The 25,911-nt window shown below is 42.3% G+C and overlaps 1 protein-coding gene across 3 annotated transcripts in view; it reads right to left on the bottom strand.

Annotated features, from left to right (window-relative positions):
- The window catches only part of RASSF7 (Ras association domain family member 7), a 106,827-nt gene that overhangs the window by 5,473 nt on the left and 75,443 nt on the right, over positions 1-25,911 (bottom strand). For 2 of the 3 annotated variants that reach the window (XM_063117090.1, XM_063117087.1), the window contains exons 2-4: positions 12,097-12,250; positions 6,617-7,509; positions 2,500-2,668 (exon numbers count right to left, since the gene is read on the bottom strand). In XM_063117090.1, the coding sequence (XP_062973160.1) occupies positions 2,500-2,668; positions 6,617-7,509; positions 12,097-12,199 (1,165 nt within the window). In that variant the 5' untranslated portion in view covers positions 12,200-12,250. The remainder of the gene's footprint in view (positions 1-2,499; positions 2,669-6,616; positions 7,510-12,096; positions 12,251-25,911) is intronic. The other variant, XM_063117091.1, reaches the window with a different exon arrangement.

The following is a 25,911-nucleotide window of genomic DNA, read 5'->3' as shown; positions in this document are numbered from 1 at the left end:
CATCCACAAAAGAAGCACCATCACAAAATGCATTTGGGGATTTCTGAACATTGTGAATAAATAGCTATATAAGATGGGTTGTATGCAATTGGTTTTCCTCCACTGAAGGTTGGCTTTTATGATCATTTTCAGCAATTGCCCCTGCAGCCCTTCCCTGCTGCATCCTCCAAAACATGCTCCTGAGAGTTGGGGGACCCTCCAGAACAGCACCGGATGTGACATATGGGGCTGCAGAACCCTGTTCTGACCTCTTATACCAGGGGTGGCTGAACTGTGGCCCTTTAGATATTCTGGACTGCAACTCCTATGAGCTCTAGCCAGCATAGCCAATGGTGAGGGCTGATGGGAGTTGCAGTCCAAGAACAACTGGAAGGCCATAAGATGCCCACCCCATCTTACACTCCAGAAAGCACCATACACAGTGACAGTGCTATATAAACAAACAAACAAACAAACAAACAAAGTGATTGCCTGACAGTCAGGTGTCATCATCATGGCATACTTCCCCCATATGAGCGGCCGTGTGGCTATGGAAACATTCAGCTTACCATACAGGGAGGGGATAGGTCATTACCTCTCTCCATACAGTTAGAGCCACTATATGGTAAACTTTAAAGCAAGTACTACTTGGCGTGCTACCACCTTCCAGCAAAGGTGCTCAAACCTGTTAGGACATTCTCCACCTGAGTGTAGGGATGTGCAGACTTTGTGAAATCTGTTCTGTGTTTCATGGATTGTCAGGTGTCTTTCATTCCATCATCCATTCGGATTTTTATTGGATTTAATGGAATCGGATTTTTAATCCAGAATTTTAAACCAGAATTGTACACTTGTACAATTGCCCGAATCCACACTAGTTAATGTGAATTAGTGCTAATGTGCAAGAACTAACGCAGATGAGAGCATTTGCACAAGTGTGCATTAACGCTAATCCCCCTGCCCCCAAATTGACAAACTGGTCTGCAAGTCAGCAGAGTCTGCATGTCTTGGGGGAAAACGGCCTGCTGCAGAATCCTCAGGCCGGATTCATAGAAATCTGAACTTATTTGAAGCTGTTGCAGATTCCTTCGACCTCTGCACTTGAGTGTGTTCTTTGCTGCTACTCCCAACTCACGTGGACTGATAGTGTGGAGTAATGGTGGATACAACTTCTAAGACTCAGCTGGTAATAGTAGCATTTCCCACTGGCAGGTTCTGTGGCAGGCCATGCTTTCATACAAACATAGAATCCGTGTGAAGAAATGTGATAATAATGCCAAGCCTGAACCTTACATGCAGAGACTGATTCATTTTTTTCCTGCCTTCTGCAGACTGGAAAAAAGTCAAAGCCAAGCCTATGCCATACGTGTATGTTGCCAACTTCAAGATTTCTTTTCTTCCAGTGTTAGAAGAAAATTCAGGACTGAGATGATGTACTGGGTGGATCACACTGAGGAAAAACTCAGGGAAGACTGTACCACACAGATTCCATGGACTGTCCACATCCCAAGAGCTTTGACACAGGCAGGGTTTTCTCATAGGCAGTGGCAGGTTTTCAGTAAACCCAGCCCATAGATATTGCAGTGTTATCTGATGGGAAGTCCGTCTGTACCCAAAGACCAGACTTATTTGCTAAAAAGATACCAGTGATCATATATTTTAGCTGAGGCTTTTAGAATACCATATATCAGTAGAAATCCACAATCTCTGGCCCACAAAAGCTTATGTCACATGTCACAATAAATGTATTAGTCTTTAAGATGCCAGAAAACTCTTTTTTCTTTTCGCTAAAATGGAAACGGGCAGCTAGCAAACCAAATCTCTAGACCATTTTCTACAGACTGCACACACAGATGCCACAGGAAAGAAAAGGGCTTGTCTACAGAGGAAGGGGCCCACATTTCAGATGCCACCATCACTGCTGTAATGGTCAACCTTCATGATGCTTAATTGCTCACCCCTACCCTACTGAATAGGAGGCAAATTCAAAATAGATGCTCTTAAATGCCTTGCCATACTTATAGCCAGAAGTGCATGGATCAGAATCCTAAATCTAACATGGAGCAGGTTGAGTGTAAGGTAACAATGGGGAATAGTCAAGCTGCATGTTCAGTGTGAAGCCTCCAGATTTTCTTCTCACTTCATTTTTAGGTATAGTTTCTGTGGCTGCTCTATCCAGTATTGATTAGACTCAAAATCCACATAGCTGAATTTAAACAGTTGCCTAGTAAACTGTTCTTTCACCTGCTTGGCAAGTTTCCACTTGCCTCTCCTGTTATATACTATAACGTGAAACTTCAAAGAAAGTCATGCTCACTTAAGTATTTGGCCCCCATTCCTATGGGATTCTGACTTAAGAGCTGTCAAAAGCAATACTAATGGCCAGAAAGTTGGTCTTAGTACCATTCTTTATCAGCTTAAATGGGAGGAAGCATTACAGCACAGTAGGAGAGATGGCTTAAGTTTGGGTCTCCTGCCCCCCACCCCCTCCTCTGCCCACCCTTTGACTTGTGTTCCAACCTCCGTTTCTCTGGTGAGCTGGCAGCTCCTGACTAGTTTGATCCAGCTGGGGTTCCTCCTCTGATCTGGGCTGCGAAGCAGTCACTATGGCTCCCGTCTGCTGGATGAACTGCTGCAAGTTACACTGCCTCAGCTCCTTATTTAGCTCCTCCAGTTCTTGGTTCTGGGCCTGCAAGACAGAGGAGGAACAGGCAGAGTGAACTCCAAATCTTATCTTCATCTGAGATAAGAAGCTGCAGAAGAAAGGCTTCTGATCCCATCCCAGCCTCCTCTCAAAGATCCAACTAATTTCTCTCTATTCCTCAACAATGAGTACAAATCTACCAGAAAATACATGTGACCAGAGTGTTAAAATGAAGACAGCTGTAACATGATAGCCAGATATTCATTTCTGAGTACTCACACATTCCAAAAGATTGTTCCCAGTTTGTTTATCATGGCATCAGTATCTGCATCAGTATCTGCAGTCCAAAGTCTGGTGTGTTTCTGTGTGGATGTCTGTTGGGGGGGTGGAACTGAAGATCTATCCACCATCATAGACAATTGATACACACATACACGGTCCATTTTCTTCCTTGCTAGAAATTCCCTCTTCCTTCCAAAATGGCTGGGAGCAGAGCCTGCAACATACCCTATAGAGTCCTTAACCCTTCAGGACCAGGGTTGCCACAAGGAGGTAGGCTAGGGATCACCTTGCCAATCTTGTATTGTCTTGCGAGTCCCATAGGCATCTGATTGGCCACTATAGAAATGCTATTCTGGACAAGATAAGCCTTTGAGGTCTGATCCATCATGGCTCTTCTTATGATAGTCAGCCCAAGGGCGAGTTTCCCATTCTGGAAGCTTTAGTAAGATCAGCTGCTGCACACTCCTCTCTCTCAATCGGCATATAAAGATTTGCCTTACAGCGGAATAATGTATTTCCAATTACAATGTTTAAAAAATAGCCAAGACATCTGAAAACCAGCAGCTTCTCAGTAAGTCTAGGCCACGAGCCAGAAGAAATCAAAGAACCATCTGCACACTAACATTCTTGTTCTGTTTCATATCCTTATACCCAACAGGTCCAAAGCAAATTAAACATACCCCACAGTATATCTCCCCCCTTGCCAATAATGCTGAGTAAATGTCTTTAAAAAACAAGCATCCCTATGAAGAGGATGAGCTGTAATGGTAGTGACGCAGACTGACTGAATGGCATTTTCTATTTACAGTTGCCTGAAATTTTTGCACACTTCCAACAACCATGGATAATTAAGATCTTTACAGAAAATGAACACAATAAATTAATACAGATTCCACTTTATATTGAGTCTCCTGGCTCAAGGTGAGTGGAAAGACAGTAGCAGTGACGATAAGAGGTGTGTAGGATCATTGGGCAAGCCCCACTCAAGAAAGACTTCTACTGTTACTTTCTACTGTTAGTTTTACCCTACCCTGTGCCTGCTTACCCTACCCTGTACTTGTTTGCATTCTCTTCCCCTCCTTATTGTTTTACTATGATTTTATTAGATTGTAAGCCTATGCGGCAGGGTCTTGCTATTTACTGTTTTACTCTGTACAGCAATATATACATTGATGGTGCTATATAAATAAATAATAATAATAATAATCAGTTTTCTTGCAAGATACCCCATTTACTCTGGCCACATGATGAAGATTAAGGCTAAACTGTACTGGTGCAAAAGGAGAAGATCTGGAGACAAAGAAATCACCTTGGTTCTCATAAATAGCTTGTTGAATGCTAGTACAGTATTTTTTTAGCCGACAAACACTTTCTACTGGAATTCAGCAAGAACTGAAATGCTAAAAATGTTTCTCTGATCAAAGAACTGCAAACTACAAGCTCTGCATCACAGAAGCCAGACTATGGCCTTAGCCGATTTAGAATGCATATAACCAAAGCTACAATCGTAAACATACTTACTTAAAAGAAAATCCATCAAAATCAAACTGTTTAGGGTTGGTGTGTAAACAAAATTTCACAATGCAATAGTTTGATGGGGAAATGGTAGAAAGGAGGGAAAAAACAAATATCTAGTTTAGCTTAAATTAAATGTGCAATTTGAAGAACACTCCTTTATGGATCTTCTTCAAATCATAGTTGAGTGGCAATGCTTTTTCATTGTACTATTGACCTTGTTTGGATGTAACAGCAATGTTCAGTGGCAATTTGTGGATTAATTAATCTAAGAATTGTGAGGATGTGCAATCCGCTTCCAGTTTCCAGCAATATGTCGCATTCATAGGTTGTTTCTGTGATGTCCAAACCCAGGGATTTGTTCTTCAGTTAACTTGGGGTTGTTTAACCTATTAACAACTCCAAGTGTCCAGGTTCAGATGTCATGGAAACAACTTGTGTATGCCACATTCGTAGGCTGTTGCTGAAAACCAGAAGCAGTTTATGCATGTCCCCACAATTCGTGGGTTAATTAACCCATGAATTGCCACAGAATATGGCCATTATGTCCAAATAGGGCCATTGTCTCTTATAGTTTGGAATTATTTTAATGGGTTTCTCAAACGCATACACCATCTTGTCCTTATAATCAGAGTTTGGCAGAGGCAAAAGAAGTGAAAACAGCACGTCCTCTCCTAGGCCATAAGAGGGCACCACTGCCTAGTAAACAGTTGAACAAAAGAAAAGAAGTGAGCTGCTATTGCTTCTGCTTAAAGTAGGGAAGTAAGTAACAGCAGCCAGTGTCTTGGAGACACAACAGCAAATCCACATAAACACAGAAGCAGAATGCTGCCTCAGCTTCTAATAGAGATTCCACAACACTTCTTATAATTGAATTAAAATTGGGAGTACACTTTCATACGCCTCCAAAAGGATACTTGAAGTTAAAACTATCCCTTCAAAAGTGACCCCTACCATAGTGTTTCTGAGTGAGTCACCATTCTGGGTTTACCTACCCCAAGGGGAGGTAATTATGCTTGTGCTGCTGCCATATCAGAAGTGATTGAATTGCATGAAGCACTTCTGGTGCAAACCCATAGAATCACCGACCTCCAATGGAGACTTACTAGAAACAGGCAAAAATCAGAGCAGTGAATCATGCAGAGACATAGTGGGCAGTCTCTGCTATGGGTAGGTGCTTTGAATTCACAGAATACTGATTCTGAATTTGTTTATGTCTTGTAGCACATGACTATGCCCAATACACAGTTTGGGAAGTACTCTTCTAATGTGGTGGTAGCAGGCACATTAGCAAACAAGCAGCTTTTATCATTACTTAATTATCTGATTTCTATTATCACCCCAAAGCAATGTTCCCTTTATTTTGGGATGCATCCAATGTTATGTTAAATACAAACTACAATTTTGTACACGCAATATACACCCCTCTGACCTAAGGCAAGTCTCCTCCTATGCAAGCCGACAGCATGTCACAAAACCATGCCTGATGACTGCAACTCTTGTCACTGGGTTCAATCTGTGCCCATAAGAGTTGCACTGTGAGTCCTATTCTATCTAGCAAGCCGAGAAGAGCTTTGGGTAGGATGACCGTGAAAGGTGCTGATCACCCTGGTTCCATTCCAGCTAAAGCTCATCCTAATCCTCATGGGCACAGCCCTCAATGGAGCTGATCAGCAACACCCAAGCACTCGATGCCAAGAATGTGCCGGGCTGGCCCAGTCTCAGACCATTCAGCATTATGCAGGATCAGCTCCATCTGTTTGCTGTAACAGCTACACATTCTGCCATGGCTGTCCAGTTTATAACCCAGTAGCTCCCAGAACCTGCCTCACTTACTGCCAAATGTCAGGGAAGGCAGAAGTTTAGGGAGTACTGAGCTTCAGAGGAGGTCTCCATGCTTCAAGTCCTAGTATGAGAAAGCCTTCCCTCAGGGGTATGTTGTCTCATTGGGATGGACTGTTTGGGCACCTAGCCCTACACTAACAGACATGCCTTTTGAATTGAACCCTCGTTCTGTGCCTATGTATTCTCTTTTAAACAGTGAAATAAATACAAAGCAAACATACCTTTCCAAAGGGGGCACGATTAGTTATGCTCAACTGCATTCTAAAACATTTAGAAGCCAAACAACAGAGACTGTCCTAATCCGTCCATGGATCCCCTCAGAAAGGGGAATTATGACAAAGCACAACGTACCTGAATGCTTTGCTCTGCTTCCTCCAAGGCCTTCCCCACAGTATCCAGGCTGCTCTCCAGCTGGGCAGTCTGCTTGGCCTTGACTTCTAGATCCCTCCTCATTTTAGCTGCCATCTCCTCTAATTCAGAAGGGTTCTGGGTAGGGGCTATCTTTGCCCTCTTGGCCCTCTCAGCAATTTCCCACTGGATTTCTCTCTCCAAAGTCTCCGTTTTTGCTGTAAGTTCTTGGATTTTTTGCGTGTACTCCTCCATGGTGGCCCGCAGGCTGCACACTTTCTCCTGCCGCTCCCTTTCATATTCCTTCTCCGAGCGCAGTTCATTCTGCCAAAATTCCTCCTCGCTCAACTCGCTCTCATTTTGCCGGATCACCTGCTCGAGATGCGGGATCTCATCCTCTCGGGAGATGCTTTTGCTGTATTCCCAGTGCCTGATGTCCATTTCCAAGGCGTCCCCCTGCATCTCCAGGGAGTGGAGATGCTCCTGTTGGTGCAGGACAGTCTTAAACAGCTCCTCTTTGGAAAGCTGACCCCCACTAGCACCATCCCTCAGCTTGTGTGGCCGCAGCTTGTCCTTTGCAAGCAAATCCCTGGAGCCCGTAGGACCCAAACTGAAGGTTAAGGATTTTTTGGGCTGCCTGGGCCTAGGTACTTCCGTGCTGACTGGCCGGGGTTTGATGGGCAGGCTAGCCCTGACAAACGTCCTCTCCGGTACCTGAGGGGCACTATCCGAAGAAGGCCTTTCTGTGAGGCTGGGGCCTGTGCGCTGCAGGATAAACTGCACATCGTTGGCATACTGTCCGCACTTGGCAAGAGACTCCACAGGACATTCATGTGGTAGAAGCTGCCTCTCTTTCTCACGGAGTCTCTGGATTAGAACATACCGACCTGTTTGACCTGAAAAGGAGACAAGCAGACATTACTGGGGGAAAGGTTTCACCACTACAGAAACCCCAATACCCTTCCCTGCCACCATCTAGCTCAGACAAGGTCACATTGCACAGTAATATCCCTCTCACAAGCACAAATCCATTACACCTAAAAGCTGAACACTCTTTGGAGGCACTGATCATTCATGAAAAGAGATAGGCCGGCCTGTCAACAGTTAAGTAAGAGGCAGTATTGCCAATGACCGTTAGTCCTTCCATGCAACTCTAGTTCCTTCCTTAGTTGGGACACATACTTTTAACTCCACATTTAACAACACGGAAATGAACCTCATGAAGAATTGGATTTACCCTTAGAAATGCTGATTGAAGGCTGCTGCACCACCCTCAGAAGCAGTTGCAATTAGGGTTGTTGTGGGCATCCAATATGGTGTGTGTGTGTGTGTGTGTGTGAAGTCCGATGGATGTCCCCCAGCTTGACCTGCAGGACTGGGGTCTGTGGACCCGGGCGGCTGCCCGCCCCCACCCACTACATGAGCTGCTAAATCATTCACATCTCTAATCTTGCAATGGCGGCTTTATGGCTGCCATTTGCATAAAATTCATTTTACACAGAATAACGAACCACCATTTTATACAAAATGGTAGCTTGATAAGGGCACAGGTGACCCTGCAGCTCTGGATCCAGGCAGCTAGCAGGGGTTCAGCAAGTACCCAGTGGTGTGGATGGAGGTGAGTCCATCCATTCCTAGTTGCAATTTGGAAGGTAATTTGGGCATGCATGACAGCATCTTTTCTTACCTCAAGATTAGATGTGAACTTCATAGGTCCTCTTCTACACCTATACCTCAATTGCTACTGTTAGAAAAGGCCTGGGGAAGCATTTCATATGCAGGCACAACCTAAGAGTCTCAGTCTCACTTCTACCCTAAGCTAGGATTTAAACTTCATTTTGCACACAGTACAGACTAGCAATGTGCTTATGTAAGCATCTGCTTCTAAAACAGTGGACCCTTTTGGACACAATGGAGATACCTATTGATAAAGCCATATACCATAAAATGTATAGATTTGATGGAACATGAGGAACTGCATTAATCCCTTCTTCTGCGGGTTGGGTGAACCACCACATAAGGGCAGTAGCATCTGCCATAAACCCAGAAATACTCATCTCTCTCTCCCTACAATATAGCGTCCCAATGCGCACCAAAATCCCCAACTGAAAACGTTCAGATGCTTCTCTCTCTCTCTCTCTCATTCTCATACACACACACACACACCAGGAATGTTTTTGGAAAATGTATTTCAAATTCCATTAATGTTTTTTTCCCTGCAGCTCTTGGGGGAATTTTAATGTAGGAATCTAAACCCTTTTAGGCAAAATTATCATTAGCAAGATTTTGTAAACTAGCAGCTCTAGTAACTTCTAGCAGTGAATCAATAACCTGCTAGCCCACAAGGCTTTTGCCTTAAAAGTCCTGATGATTCCTCACCGACTCAGAAAGTACTCATATATGCTGTGACTGTAACCCTATTTTGCCGAGTCGGGACAGAAATACCCCTAAATCTAGTTAGAGGGCAGAAGCAAAAGTTAATGCAAGCTTTGCTGGCCATTGTAGAGCATTTCCGCATCACAGGACAGAATAACCCCTATTAGCCTCAAGGGGCGTAATCAGCACTGATGTGCCCACATAATAGTCAAATGGGGAAAACTCACGCATGCAGGATTTATGAGTCATGCTTGTATAGCGCAGATGTAAATCATGGTTGTGCTCTGACCATAGAAAAGCAGCATCCTGTTTGGAACAGGGAAGTGACAAGCAATACTCAAGGCTGTTTTGTAGGGCAGTGTACTTGGGCTTAATGAATAAACACCAAATTTGCTTAACCGCTACATTAGTGCATTGCTCATGTTCTACTCAGGATTTCATATTATGGGATTTCAAGCCAGTTGTCTCTCCATGTACCTAAAGACAAAGAGGATGAAAGAGCTGCAGAGCATTCTCCTGTTCAGGAACAGAAGGCCACCTACAATTGGCCCACAAATTCTGGCTTTTCTTATTGGCTAGCCCATATTTGTCCCTGCTAGCAACTCCTTACACACACAGAGAGAGAGAGAGAGAGAGAGAGAGAGAGAGAGAGAGAGAGCAGCCCATGTCCGCTGGCACATGCAGAAGGCTTCAGGGAAAGACAGAGATTTCTTTCATTTGCACTGGGCCAGGGCCAGTGTCAAGGGCAGGCATAGTTAGGCACCTACCAAGGGTCCACACCCAGCAGGGTCCCATTGACAAGAGCCCCCTGGAGTTCTCTCTTCACCCTTGCAACTGCTCTTCCCCCTGCCTCTCGCTCTGGCCCAGACAACGGTGGTGGTGAGAAGGAGAAGCAGCAGTTGCCACTGCTTACTTGCTCCCTGGCCTATCAAGCAAGCAAGTGGTAGTGATGAAGAGAAAGAGAGGGCCTCCACTGAAGATGTCTCGCCTAAGAGCCTGACACTGTACTGCAATATGGAGAAGAGAAGAAAGAGCAGGGATTTCTCTTGCTGTTCCTTAACACCTCCAAACTGCAGCACAAGAGAGCCTCTTGGAGACTGCTGGGAGTGCTTGTCACCAATGGCACTTGTCCATGGCAAACAGGAACTTTGTTTGCACTTATTTGTAACCTTCAAACCTGCCTTTGGTTACAGACTGAGCCAGTCTCATGCAGAGTATAATTTATTGTTTATACCCACCCAAAGGCAGTGTTGGCTGTTTTGGGGTGGAGAGAGAGAGAGAGAGAGAATTCTAGACTGAACACTCTTACTTTGGGCAGAACTGCCTGTTGCAAGAAAACACCAGGTTCCCAACCTCATGTTGTCCTTGTAAGGCATGTTTGGGGCCAAGGAAGACACTTGCAAACGAGAATCAACTGGAGCGGCTGCTTAACTCTTCCCCCTACCCATTTTCCCCTTGCAAGTGCCACCCAGGTAGTTTTTGTTATGTTTTTCCTTCAGCCAGCCTCTGGAACACAAAGAGAGCTTGAAACTTGGCATATGCATGTCTAGAAAGTAAGGAGGAAAGTGCATGCCAAGTTTCAAGTCATTTGCCCAAAGTTTGGGCACTTTAAATCCCAACACTCCATTAACAGCCTTTTCGCCCATCCATTACTATCATTAGCATCATCATGATCAGCATCATCAGTATTAGTAATATTTCCCTAGCAACTAGTGTAGACAGGCATACTATCTCTGACACTGAACAGTAGTATATATTGTGGCTATCATGTGGGGTCAGTAAGAGCCTTTTTCTCCATTTTCTGTCATTATTATTATTATTATTATTATTATTATTATTATTATTAGAAGAAGAAGAATTGTGGGCTGTCATGTGGTGCAAACCAGGTCTCTCTCTCACAAGTCCAATTTGAATGAATTGAAAAGCCCACCATGGATTAAGCCATTTTGAATATTCAATGTTTAACCTTCACATAAGCCTTGGTTCACAGGTTCGCACAAAACAAGCTGCAACCAGGCACTGAATATTTGAAATGGTTGTACCACAGTCCACTGTGGCTTAAACAACCCATGGTGGGCTGTTTTGATTGTGCAAACCAGGTCTCTCTCTCTCTCTCTCTCTCTCTTTCACACACACACACACACACACACACACACACTCACTCACACACACACACACACTCACCCTGGACAGCAATTAGGCTTTAAAAAGGCTCCTATTATTATTTTAATAAAATTAAATGTTATTAAATATGTTAATAAATGAGGCAGGATAAAAAGGGTAGTTCTTAAGTGCTACATCCAGCCCACAGGCTGGAGGTTCCGCATCCCTGGGGTAAATAGTGCCAAAGTGTTTAACAGCTTCATCAGTGACTAACAGAGACAGCTATCTCTGTCCAGATTTCCTTTCAACCCAATGCAAACCAGTTTTCTCTAGATGTCTTCCTCCTGTGAAGCTCACCAGCTTCCCCCAGGTGGATAGAAGAGTGCTGAATTAGTCAAGGAAAATGCAAAACTGCAGCTGAGAGATGGGGAGGTAGAAAAGGGAAGGATATTTCACAGCAGTAGCAGCAGTGTTATAGAATTGTGGAAACCAGCCTTCACCACTGAATCTACTTGTACGCCCAAACGTAGGAACGATTTCCCCACTAGCAAAACATAGTATCTAAACTAATCCTTAGACTCAACTTCTAAAGAAAAACTATTGACAGAATTTTAACTCTTAAGCTGTGGAAATCAACCATGCAAACTGTTACCATTCATGTAGCTACCAGTGCTTTTCATTTACTGCGTAGTAACGACAATCCTTGCTTACATAACACAGATACGAAAATCCACAAGGGCGAGTAAAGCACCACTCTGACAATATGTTCTAAGACAGAAATTTGGGCAGGGAGATTAATCCTGCAATCCAATGTACACTTACCTGGAGTAAACCATGCTCTCTCCATTGGAATTTGCTTCCGAAGAAACATTTATTTATTAATTAAATGTATATACCACCCAACTGGCAAATGCCCTTGGCGTAGGTCACAATAAAAAAAAAAGCATGCCTAAGATTAGTCTGTAAGTTTGCCTTTAGACAGAACAAGTACAACAATTACTTACCAATGGCACGTGCCAGTGCGATGACAACCTCCTGGCAGGTGGTCTGATCCGAGACGCCACAAACAACCCGCTGGACACCATCCACCCAGACCTTCAGCTCCATCACCAAAAAGGCAGAGGATTAGACTTTCTGGATCATTGCCGTGAGTCTTCCCTGCAGAGAAGTTTGAAAGAAACAGGTGGTCAAGTGTGCTGATTTCATTCTAACATAGGTTTCGTTGCCCCAGACCACTTCAAGAGTAAAAATGTTAACTGGCTAAAAATTTGGGAAGGTTGAGGGGTGTCTTCTTCCTACTCCTCCAATTTCTAGCCCATTTGCTCCAACAGGAACAGGCAGTTCTAGGTTTATTCTTAGCTGAAGCTTCTTGCTCAAAAGAGAAAGGACAACATATATCCCCATATCGAAACAAGAAAGGTTGTAGAATGCATACATGACAGTTCACTACTCAGGTCAGCAATAGACCCCTTCTGACAACGAACTTCAGAAACTAATACATTTATGGGGCCAAGTACAATTATGCTATCTTTGTTATTGCTTGGCTTCAAGGACAGACTGTACTGGGTGATTTAAATCAAGTAAGAGTAACAGCAGCTTTAAGGCACAGTTCTGTTTAATAATCACCCAGTCACTGCAGTAGTGAGCATAATACATTGCCAACGTGCAGCCAACTAGCATGAGAGTGCTCAAGTGAGTTCAGAAACTGTGCTTAGTTCAAGAGACTGTACTGGCCAGAAAAGGAGGGTGGAACTGCTGCCAGAGCAACTGTAAATAACACACACACACACACACACACACACAGTGAATTTACTTTCTATTTGCTGTGGGCTAATATGCAGGTAAGCAAAGTTCGCAATCACATGGCAAGTCATCAAATGTACAGCATATAAAACCCTGAAAAGTCATAGTGATTCATTCAGAAAACAAATAAATATTTGCATTAGGCTATGTGCCATTAATTGTTAGAAAAAGGCTTCTGGAGAGAGGCTGAACAGTTAACTAGCTAAGAGATTAGTGACAATTGCTGTGCCCTTTTAACTCCCCCCCCTGCCCCGCCCCCCGCAAATTACCTGACTGAAATGGAATGCTGCACACACAGTAAACAATTCGTATTCGTCCTACCGCTCCCTACATTACAAGTCAACATTAACATGTTCCCTTTCACATTTATCTAAGATATAAAGCACTGAAAGTCCTTGGAGAAACACAGATGATCCCTTCATCACAATTCCAGTTAAATCAGAGGATTACCAGATATACACTGTTTTCCTAACATGAAATTTATAATGAAGATAAAAAATTAAGATTTGGGTAATTCAGAGATCAATCTACTCTATTTAAGAAGTATTTGGGGGCTTGCATATTTAGCTCAAAGACTCCCCAGTCTCTTTCTCCCAATTTTAGTTGTGCACTATTGGCTTTAAGAACACAGTTGGCGGTACTTCAGCAGTCCAAGAATTCTGAAGGTCAAATATTGAACAATGTTAAACTGGTGAGAATAAGCCACCGATCAAAACTGTGAGGATTTGAGACATCCTGGCTAGATCTCAGCCTGTTGGAATCCAGTCATCAAAAAGTCACCTTTGGCTGACAATGCCACGCCTAAAACATGTTCTTTCCTTCCAACCAGGGAACCAGGGTAAAGTGCAAAAGTACATCACCCGAAAAGGAAAAAAAAAACCCAGCACATACATTCACTGATTACAACATGCCAAAGCGTATGTTGCTTTTGACATTATTGGTTGTGCATTCCAGATTTTCGCTTCCACACCCAAGATTTGAGCACAGGTCTTGAATAATATAAACAGACAAACATTCCCCACTTAAAGCTGTTGTACAAGAGAACAGAAGAACACAAGAATAGATGGAAATATGCATTTAAGAAAACATTTGTGTATGTATAAAACTGACTGCTTTCTGCTCTAGTCAAACAAAAAATGGATAGATTAAAAATAATTCTTCCTTCAAGTGTTTTCAGGGTGTTTTCAATTAAGTACACATATTTTTCTAATTATTTGGAAGAGGGAGAAAGACAGGCTAAGGGACCACCTGTCTCATTATGAACCTGCCCAAGTATTCTGATCAGCAGGAGAGGCCATTTTGAAGACACCATTACTTGCACAGGCCCGTCGTTCGGCACATGTAAAAGGGCTTTCTCTTGTGTTGCTCCCCAAATTATGGCATGCACTCCCTCAAAAGCTATGACTGGCCCCCACCCACTCTCGTGGCTTTTAGAAAATACATCTTTTTAATTTAGCCATTTAAATTATGCAATTAATGTTTTAACTTATGTTTTTTTAACAAGTTTTATTTATTTATTTATTTATTACATTTCTATAACACCCAATAGCCAAAGCTCTTTTAAATTGTTACACACTATCCTGATGGTAAATAAGGCAGTATATAAATGGTAATAATAATAATAATAATAATAATAATGCAACTATTTTTAGGTATTCTTTCTACCACAAGTATGTTTCATTTCCTATACTGTACAAAGTCCAAGGAGATTAAGATAGGAAACATAGGAAGATAGGAAACAGCCTTATATTGAGTCAGACCATCGGTCCATCTAGCCCAGTATTATCAATACCCACTGGTAGCAGCTCACTAGGGTTTAAAGGCAAGGTTTCTTGTATCCCTACCTGGAGATGCTGGGGATTGAACTTGGGACCTTCTGCATGCAAAGCAGATGCTCTAACACTGAGCCACAGCCCCTCCCCATGATACCTCTATGGCCTATAATTCTAAGCCAAACACAGTGTCTATCATGAAAAAGAAATAAAGAGACCTTAAAGAGCAAAAACCCTTACTCCACATGCCATCCAATATGAATAAGCGTATCTTTTGATTCATTCTGATGAGCACAAATGTTACATTGGTAATGGCTGGGAAATGGATCAGCTCAGAAGAACCATTCCTTCTCCAAATTTTCTCATGTACCTTGAAAGGGTCTGGGACAGGCTGCCACTACAGTTCCCCAGGGTGCAACGACCTAGCTTGGAGAGCACTTGCTTGCAGCACTGATCAGCTGAGGTCAGAGTCCTGATTCCCAGAAGTAGACAAGTGGAATCATGCTTGCGCCTAGTTGGGAGCAACAATGAGGTTCGTTGTTCCTGAGGCCCCCAACATGGTTCCTATAGGCACTACTATGCCCACATAAGCCTCCTTAGGTGTCTGCAAGGCTACCAGACCGTCTTGCTTTTTCAATTTTCTTTTTTTGAGATTTAGAAACAAAATTAACTGAGATGCAAAGAGAAGTACCAGCTTCTAGTGCCAGTTTCATTTCCAAGAACTAAAAGAAAAGTAACTTGCCGGAGAACAAAGCAGAATGAGGGCTGAGCTCCAAAACACAAAACCACTCCTCTGGGCCCCACATGCAAAATGTGTATTTTGTTATGCTTTGTAGGGGCCAGTGTGCGATTTTGCAGTTCTCAGGCACTATCTCTGCCTTGTACTCATTTTCTCGGCCTGATCAAGTTACTTATAGCTAAACCTCATCAGTTTGCCTTCTGTGAAATGGGTTCAAAGGCGTGGTTTTGTATTTTGGAGCTCAGATCCCATTCTAACTTATATTTAAGTTCTTTGGCAAGTTATTTTTCTTTTAGCATTCTGGCAGCTGGGTGTTTATGTGTGGCCACATCCACCATGGTAGTGAATGGCCAAATATTCCCAGTGTCCCAAAAGTTTTGGAGACTCCTGAACAGGCCCCTGGATACCAAAGGAGCTTGTGATAAAAGGCATACAGGGAATTTCCAAGATTCCCCTTAACCATGCTAGGAACACACCCAGCCAAGAATTACTACTAAGTGACAATTAAGGGAAGCTCCAAGCTGTTATCATATACCTACCCATATTTTAAAAAATCCATGCTCATTTAATCAACTACAAAAGGTCCACCTTCAAAAAGTATCATTTGACTGTCCAATATAACATGGGGAAACCCAACTACCAGCTAAATCAACTGGATTTAGACTTGAATAACATCTAGCTTGAAATGGGTCTGTAAACACTTTTAATAAATTTGTTTAAATACCATGTAAACCCTACTAGCCCAGACAGTTCTCAACCCACAACAACTAAAGCTAATGTCTTATGCTACCCCCAGACTTCATAAAATGTCACAATAGCAGCCAAGATGGGAAGATTAAATGCTTAAGTGCTGCTGAATTTGTCATTGTTATTTCCACTTGAGATGGAAGAAAAATATTTTTTTTTCATCAGCAACAGTTTAATGCAGTGATAATTCTGTTACTACTGCTGAGTGAAGTTCATTACTTAACTGGCTCTTAAAAGAAAAGAAAAACTGAAAAGCTTAAATTGTCCCCATTTAAATTGGCAACAAAATGCTAACAAATTTCAAGCAATGTATGAAGCAGGCAGACTTGAGTGACTTCTAATTCTCCACAGATATGTCAACTAAACATTTCAGACATATGTAGTGTTTGGGTTTTTTATTATAATTTGTGTTGTTGTTGTTGTTTTAAGTCTACTGATTCCATTGAGTAGCTATGGACACAAAAGACTGCGGGACTGTTGAAACAACATTTTATTGTAGGCATTTCCTCTGTAAAGTATTCCTCAAACTAGGGTGATCAGCATCACCAAATAAAGACAAAAGAGGGCAGATTTGCATTAAGATTTGCATATGTGAATTCACCCTAATTTTGTAAACCGCCCAGAGAGCTTCAGCTATTGGGCGGTATAGAAATGCAATAAATAAATAAATAAACAAACATACATGTAGAAATAATTGCTATAATTTTAATAAAAACACAATTGCATTTCACCATAGTTGGGAAGACCATGACCGGGTGGTTGGTGTGCTTGTTTAATCTGCTAACTGTGGATGGGCAACCTCAAGGCCAAGGCTCTCCCTTCCGATGATTCTTTAAAACAGAATAGCCCTTCAAATAGAGGACCGCCCTCTGTAAAAGAGGATACTGCCACTCTACCTCCAACATTTTACAGATGAAAACAGGGACACTCCTGTACATGGGAGGGCAAAGCTATGGGCAAAGTCCAGCAGTCCAGACGTGTGGCCTGGCAGACAAATGGTGGGGCTGGCTCTGATAAGCAGGACTCAAATGCGCCATCAGCAGGTACTACAAGTCCATGTAAGGCTCAGATGACAAACATCACACAAGGCAAGACAGAACACATACAATACACAGATGTATACTATATTGCATTTATGTCAATTCAAGGACATCGGCCCATTTTACAGCTACCTGAAGATCAGTCAGTGACTACATGGCAGATCATTCTTAAGCCAAATAAGCGGTAAGATAACTATATGGAGAGTGCTTTTCCTTAAGCAACTGCAACCTCCCCCACAAACTTGGTATCAATGATTAGGGCATATACAGCGATGGCATATCTCCCACAGGTAGACCCTGTTCAGATGACATGCTAAGCCATGGTGGTTAAGCATTTTGAACTAAACATGGCTTAGCGTATCATGTGAATCATGATTTAGCATGTCGTGTGAACCATTCCTAACCATGATGGCTACATAACCATAGCTTAAGCCTGCTCACTAACCAATTGCTGCAAAAGGTTTAGCAGCCTAACTATGGCTTAGCATGTTGTCTAAAAAAGCTTGTAATAAAATCCGAATACCTCTCATCAGAAATTAAGGACTGTTGTTATCCAGACACTATAAATGAGGAAGCACGTACATTCTTCTCCCCCCCCCGCTCCCCGATTAATCCATCCCTAGATTTCTCCCTTACCGTCTTCCCAGAAACTCGTCACAAAAACAGCCCCTCCTGGATGGGAAAATCCTGCCTCGTACCTTCTTGTTACAGGAAACTCTCCACCATCCCTGGACTTAATTTGGGTTAAGACTCAACAGGGCTCTGCAAATGAGTATTTTCAGTTCCAGGACTGAGTCCTACAATATAGGAAGAAAAGTACTTCTGAGTATCTGCAGGGGGCCTTTCTCTCATCTCCTCCTGATAGACTTAGAATCCAAAAGTAGGTAGCCTCCAAGCAATGTTTTACCTATGGTTTTCATTAGAAGGGTTGAACTCAGTCCTTTCCTTCCACAACACACACATGCACACACATATATAATCTCGGTTATCTTCTCTCCCTGAACTCCTCCAATTTCCCAAAATAAATCTCTTTAAAACCAAACCAAACGAAAACCTTACCAGTAGAGGTGAAGAGGGCACTTTTTCATTGTTTAACGGTAATCTTTGAATGATCTAGTTTATCTATGTATTAAATATTTAAACTTTGCCTTTTGACCCCAAATGGGACCCCCAATGGATTAAAGGAATGGATGTAGGGCAGAACGAATTGCTTCTTTTGCCCAAGCACTTCCCATCTTTCCCCACAATACACCCTAGAAACTTCAGTTGTAGTTCTAACTGGCTTCTTTTTCATTTAACTGTCAGCCAATCAGTTGCTTTCTCTCCCCCCTCTCCTTCCATGTGTCTTCATTTCCCAATCTCAGCAGGCTGGGAGAAGCTCAAAGAAGTAGCCAATAACCACACACAACCCATTTGCATTTAGCACTGTGACTTTGGGGAGGAAAGATGGATTAATATTTGCATTTAAAGCATACATTTAATGCCCAGTCTCTCTGCTCGCATCCATGAGAAGTTACAAGGGGGTGGGGGATTACTTATGTTTTTTTAACAAGAACATATTAGTCACTAATGGGAATTTCCATTCAGTCTAATCGGACTTTATGAAGGGCAAGCAACATATTTGTATTTTGGAAGAAGGCCATTTATTTCTTCAGCGGATTAACACTAGGAAGCAATACAGGTGCTGATGCAATTGATCGTGTTCCAGAAACAGATGTTAACTGAGAAAGATTTCTCTCGGTTATATTGTACAAGTATTGTTTGATCTTGATATATGCTCTGTTATAAATATTGGGTTAGATCCACAATCTGTCTTCTGTAAATGGAAAGGCTCCTCTTGTGGAAGGTCTCTCTACACAATTTTGGGGGATCCCCTCCACACCACAGCTTATCCCATTCAGTTGGTTCTCCTAAATCTCCATGTAGCATTTTCAGAGAGCTCGAGGGGCTGTTGTGGTAAGGAGGGGCAGGGAAGTCTATTTCCGGCAGGGCAGTGCATCAGGGTTAAATCTGGATCCAAGCCATTGAAAGTAACTTCAGTTAACATTAAGTGCTTGCATTCTGGAATTAAATAACAAATTGCTAAAACTGAAAGGTATTGATTATACATAACTTATTTGTTCACGATGGTGTGTCAGAAGCCTATCCTGGCTTGGGGTGTGTGGCTGGCACACATACAACTGGCTCGGCATGGGTTGAAGCCACAATGAGTTGACTTTTACACACCTGCCATAGGCTGAGATAGGTGGGTGAAGTATCCCCAGACCTTGTCCTTGAACTAGCTCTTTTTTATTATTCTATTTGCTGTTGATTCTTCCCTTGGCAGAGGTGCCAAGGATGAAATTTACCGTGGATGGAAAGCATTTTTCCTTACAACTGGCCTTAAAACTTTTCAAAGGTGATCTCTAGTTCTTGTATTATCCAACATGCTACAAAAAGTACTGATTCGCATTTTTCAGAACCTTCAGCATTTGTGTCGCAGCCATTTCTTCTTTTAAACTCAAGTCCTTGTCTTGTTTTGTTTTGTTTTCAGGTTCCTCCAATACTGAAGGAATGTTAGGTCTCTGATCATTCCGTTGCCATTTTCCACACCTTTTCCAGATCGAATATTATAATTTATTGTTGGAAGTGCACCTGCCCTTAGATGAGTCCTCCTTCAGACATAGCAAACTAACTCTTGATTATCCCAAAGCACATGTAAAGCACCCCAGAAGGCTTTGTTGGGAAAATTGCTAGGTCCTTGAAAAATACATCTTTGCACACACTTTAATTCATGGGAATAAGCACACAACATACGAAATCAGTGGAGGAGCCACACATTTGCAAACTCTCTAAGCAAGAGAAACACAACTTGTGATTGTTGAGGAAAAGTAGAATTCTTAGCAAAATGGGCCAGCTTGAAGCCTATTCCTATAAGAAGGAAGAACACGAAATGTGCCAGAATGAAACCACTCAAAGTTTAAGATTTCCCAAGGAAGACTTAAATGCTGCCTCTTGTTGCATTAGGGATTGGCATCACTGGCGCCAGACGGTAAGAGGTTGACATTATATTAAGTGGAGGCTTTCAGGTGCTGTAATTTAGATTTGGCTGTAAACCCTGACACGTCTGATTTGATAACTCTGCTTATTTTTGTCTACAGATGAGGTCTAAATGCCTGGATGAAATGAGCCACTTCCTGAGATAAAAAGGCAACTGGAGGAGGGGGTACTGGACAAACAGGTACCAAGAGTCTGCAAACGTTTTGAGGGTCCAATCCTACATGAATAAATACAAAGAGGAAAGTGACATTGGCAGCAGCTCAGCTAAGTATCTGTAATTTATACTGCAAGTCAATTAAGCCATTTTGTATTTTCCTACATAGTCTCTTCTAAGCTGAATTGCAGTCACTGGAAAGGGGTGTGTGTTGTCATTTCATTTTATGAACATTACATGAGCACAGGAAGCTTTCTGTCTTTAACAACACATCAGTCATCTACAGTCTACAATTTATTTTCACATTATCTCCTTTTTGGCACTGCTCTGTATAAGAATTCAGTCACTGTGCTAGTGTCTGCAGTTGAATTTACAGTTATAATCCCATGGAAAGAGGAAAGCAGAAGAGAGATGGTAGCAGGGGGGAAAAGCAAACACTGTTTCTTCCAGTTGCAAAACAGCCTTGCCATTCTCCAGAAAAGGCTTCTTTCCCTTTACAGCTAATGCTTTGGAGAAATCACAATTAAGGGTCCCTCTGAAATGTGTGCGCTCTTATGGATCAATAAACTGCTTCTACATGTGGTGTTCTCCAGCCAACAAAGAGATTTATGTGGGGGTTCCTGCTTCTCCTTTTTTTAATGTGAAAGTACTTCTTTAAAACAACACACTAACAACTCATAGTTATGGATTCTAAAGTACTGACAGAGCCATTTTTCACAAGAGGGACTTCAGAATGTTTGACAAGCAGAGGGAACAGGAAGCACAATCTCTGGAACATGAGTGGCAGAGCATCAGAATCACCCTGTTCCCTTGCTTCAGATATAACAGAGAAGACCAGCTCTCATTTAAAATGGGTGGGGGAATCTGTGCCCCCCCAGATTACTTTGGACTACAACTCCCATCATCCCAGTGCTGGCTGGTGTTGATGGGAGTTGGAGTCCAACAACAACAAGTTCCCCACCCTGAGTTAGATGATTGTTATTATTAACCAAGCACATAAAACAGCTAGTATGAGCTCACTTTGGGCCAGTCACAGACTCTCAGCCCAACCTACCTCATTGGGTTGTTGTAGTTGTGATGATAGAAATGGAGAGGAGGATTATGTATGCCGCCTTGGGTTCCTTGGAGGAAAAAAGGATATAGATGCAATAATAAATAAATAAATAAATAATAAAGCTGGCGGCCTTCAACTAGTAAGCAATAATAATCTCCTACTTTGCTGTTAGAACAGACTGTTATGATGCGTTCCTTTCTTCCTTTTTGTCTTACTTCATGATCAAAATAGAACGTACTGTAAGCTTTTAAAAGCTGGACATAGTGTACCAGAATATAAGGAGGAACATGTCTGGAAGAGGGAGCACAATTGCAAATGTATTTCAAAGTAAAATTGGTCCTACTTTAGGAAGGAGGAGGAGGAGAAAATTACCACCAGACAACCAGATTCAGGTCTAGACTTTAAAGGAAGGTATGGCCATACTGCTGCTTGCCAATTCAGAAATCAAGACACATGTTGAAATATAATTGGTTATTTAGCAGGACCTAAGATACTATCTTCAGAAATGTTGAGATATCCATGCAAATTCTACAACGTAAACACGTGCTAAGTAGTAATCTCCTAAGTAAGACTATTTGCCCTTCCTTTACAAGGACAGAGGTTCTGTTGATTCCTTTTTCCTCTCTCTCTCTCCTCCCCTCATGACCAAACTCAATGGTACTAATCCCTCCTTTGTAAGAGTAATCCAGATTTCCCAAGGGTATGATATTTTCAGATATGCTGATATGAAAAACCTAGTATGTTCAGACAGCAATTTGAGCAAAATAGCCATAGTCTCCTTCACATAGTGTTGCAAGGGAGAACATCTTAGATGAAGGATGACAAGAAAACATCCACTTACACACGTCTGACAGCTTTGTTAAATGAAACAAACAAACAAAAAGGAGGAGCCCTCACAATTGGTTAAAACAAACATACAAGGACTTGTGAGTCAATTTCCCAACTGAATAGAGCTGAAACGTTGTGCAATGAAAGCTGAATGCCATACACACTTTATTACTTAATAAACGTGCCCTATGGGTTACACAATGTAAAAGGTTTGCTTTGAATGAACAGTATGAACACAGTTGATTCTCTCTAAAAGAGCATATAATAAAACCAAACGTTATAGAAAGAAAACTGATTACAACACTGAAATTAATTTTGGTAGGTTTACAAATAATGCTCGATAAGTAATAAATAGACGACAACTCAGGATTGGGTTGTGTGTTTCAATACTTGGGTAACCCATAGGGCACATTTATTAAGTAATAAAGTGTGTATAGCATTCAGTTTTCATTGCACAATGTTCCAGATCTATTAAGCTGGGTAATTCACTCACAGGTCCTTCTCTGTTTGTTAGTTTTGTTAAATGGCCAACTTTTTAACCAGCACCCTCTGAAGTACACTGTAGGTGTGGGCAGAGGCCCATGGTCAAAAAGATAAGAAAATCCAGGGTGGTGTTTCGCACCACAGTAGACACCAGCACTCCTTTTACCACAACCCAAAGACTTTTTTTTTCACATTAGGAGTGAATTCCATGAGTTGTGTAAATCACCAGCTACTCAATAAAGCTGAGGCAGCCACATTCCACACCAGCCCTCAGGCAGAGTGAGTGAGAACCATGTTCGGACTGTGCAGTTGTCAGATACAGCAGTTGAGAACCACAAAGAGTCTCTGACATTAATAATCCTCTTCTGCTCTGGGACCACCGATTTAAACAGTCTGATTCATGGACAGGCGGGCCTAATTGCAACCATGTGAGCATGTATCTAAAAACTCCGTCGTCTATTTGATGGGTTGCACACAGGAATGAAAACTGCAGCAAGAGCCAGTCTCCTAAGGCTATGTGCTCCCAGTTAACAGGACTGGAAGTAATCCCATGCCAAGGTACAGACCTAGAGAAATAGCACTTTTGTACAGTCAAATATGTTGTAACTCTACTGGGCCACTTATATAAATGAGGCTGTGCTGTGTTTGGGCTATATTCCTTCATCTTTACTGGGCTTTTAAAAGAGAATGCAGAACTTGCTACTGCAAGTTATTACCTCTGTTACTAGTAAAAGCAACAATGAAAGTTCTTACAAAAGATTGCACAAGTTGTATCACAATGATGTTTAGCTACAACCTAGGGCCCTAGCAGGTTTACAGGTGCCTCCATAAGCCAATTAAATTAATTTTGACGGGAGGGGAGGGGTGCAGGAAGACAACCCCTGCCTCCTCCAAATCATTAACAGAGTTGCTCCCTTTTTTGTGCTGGACAGTCTTGCTGCGCTACTCATGCAACATGATGTGCTGTTCACTGAAAAGCAATAACAACTTTTTTAAAGATCCAGTTCAGAAGCATTATTCTCATTATCAGAACCATGGTTTGCAGGCTGGGGCTGTACTACAGCCACACATGATCCCTCCTGGAAATCCCCTCCTTTCCATGGTTTGTTGTAGCTCACATTTCAACATTACACAAACGTCAAAGCATACTTCCATTGCAATCCTGGTTAGCTCTAGCCATAGCTCACCCCAATTTGGACTAGCCACAATAACCTGCAGTTGTAGCAAATCACGGAAGGGAGGGGAAGGCTATAAGCCAATAAACACATTCCTAATCTCCAAATAATGATTTGCAGATTGAGAATGATGTTTCTGAACCAGATTGAAGTCTGGATCTGGATTGGTTGACACTTTTCCAGACATTTATAACATGTATACAGTCAGAGGAGCAGTATTGCACCCACTATCCTAACTCCCAACCTCCATGTTTTGAACTAACTTTGCTGAACAAAGCCTCCTTTCCATGTAATTGGAGAACCTGCATTTTGTAGGGTGCACATCTGTAAGATTGAAGTTAAAACTGACCAACACATGAGGACCGGAGGCAGGGATAGTAGGAGTAATCCTCCAAGATGTAGTGATGGCCACCAATTTAGATGGCTTTAAAAGGGGGTTAAATTGCTGGTGGAGAAATCTATCAATGGCTAGTAGTCCTGATGGCTATGTGCTTTCTCCAATATCACAGGCAGTAAGCCTTTGTACACCAGCTGCTGGGGAACATGGGTAGGCAGTGCTGTTGCACCATGTTGTGCTTGTGGGTTCCTGGCCAACAACTGGTTGGCCACTGTGTGAACAGAATGCTGGACAAGTTGGACCCTTGGTCTGATCCAGCATGGCTCTTATGTTCTCTGCAGTCACTGTTTATATGCACTAAATGCTTAACTACATAGTTATGGCAAAAAGTGGACGTGAACACACCTTTAGAATAGTAATACTCAGAATTTTATATAGTGCTTACTGAGTGTTTCAAAGAACTTGAAACACATTTCCCCAGTAATCTTTACAACCACCTTGCAAGGCAAGCCATCATTAACACCTCCATATCGTGGATGGAAGGCTGGCGATGAGAAATAGTGGTTTGCTTGAGGCCACCTGTGATCATACCAGAGTAGAGTCATGTGGCTGCTGCTCTCCCTTGCTAAGTGGTCATTTTTCCTGCTAGATACTTTCATAAAGGCAAATCCTATACTAAGTGATTTATGGGCATGCTGAAGAAAATCATCATGAGATGGGAGTCTATGAATTCAAAAAGCATCACTTGATAAGGATGAGGCAGGAAGGGGAAAGGAGGGAAACCCCCACAAATTCTGACTGAGCTCTCACATAAAACACAGGCATCCAAAAGTGTGAAAATATTGTCATTTCCTATTGATTCCTGCACCCACACCATGCTGCTTTTCAGAGGGCTTGTTAGTATAGTAGCCAAGAATGTATACAGATTGCACTGCAGTGACTCAGAAAGCACGTGACAACCCCACACACTCAAATGCAAAAATTAATATGTATCACAAGTCCTTATAAGTTATTTGTGGATCCTGTGAAATCGAGGCTCAACAAACTTGTTATTAAACCCATTGTAATCACAACTGTCATTAAAAGCTATTCCTATTCTTTGTTTTGCAATAGTGATATTCTCTTTAGTGAGTCCCTCTCGTGGAAAGGGCACAGGGAGGCAGCGAAATTGAAAGCACAAAAAACTATAGGGGCTCTATAAGTTTTATTATAATAAAGGGGGACAGGTGATCGAACCTGCCCTAAAAATCTTTAACACCAAAGTAATACCGCAGCTGCTTTATGGGTCTGAAATCTGGGGGTCTGACAACACCATGACCGAAGCCTTGGAGATTGTGCAGAACAACTTCCTTCGAAAACTTTTCTCTCTTCCATCTGGTACCCCTGCAGCTTTCTTGCGCACAGAAGCTGGTAGTCCTTCAGTTAGGGCAAGAATTGAGAGTGCGCAGCTAAAATATTTTAAACGAATCGCCATCTTGCAAAATGAGCGTCTTCCTACTAAGTGTTTTCTAGAAATGGATAATTGTCATTGGACAGCAATATTCTAAAAGCTCCTGCATAGTTATCATTAGGGGTGTGCACGGACCCCCCGCTCCGCCCCGCGGGCCGATCCGAAAATTTCGGCTCGGCCCACTCCGCTCCGCACCGC

Source organism: Elgaria multicarinata, chromosome 2 (genome assembly GCF_023053635.1).
Source record: "Elgaria multicarinata webbii isolate HBS135686 ecotype San Diego chromosome 2, rElgMul1.1.pri, whole genome shotgun sequence".
Taxonomy (NCBI): domain Eukaryota; kingdom Metazoa; phylum Chordata; class Lepidosauria; order Squamata; family Anguidae; genus Elgaria; species Elgaria multicarinata.
The sequence above is the reverse complement of the archived record's forward strand: the minus strand, read 5'-3'. Positions and strand labels throughout refer to the sequence as shown.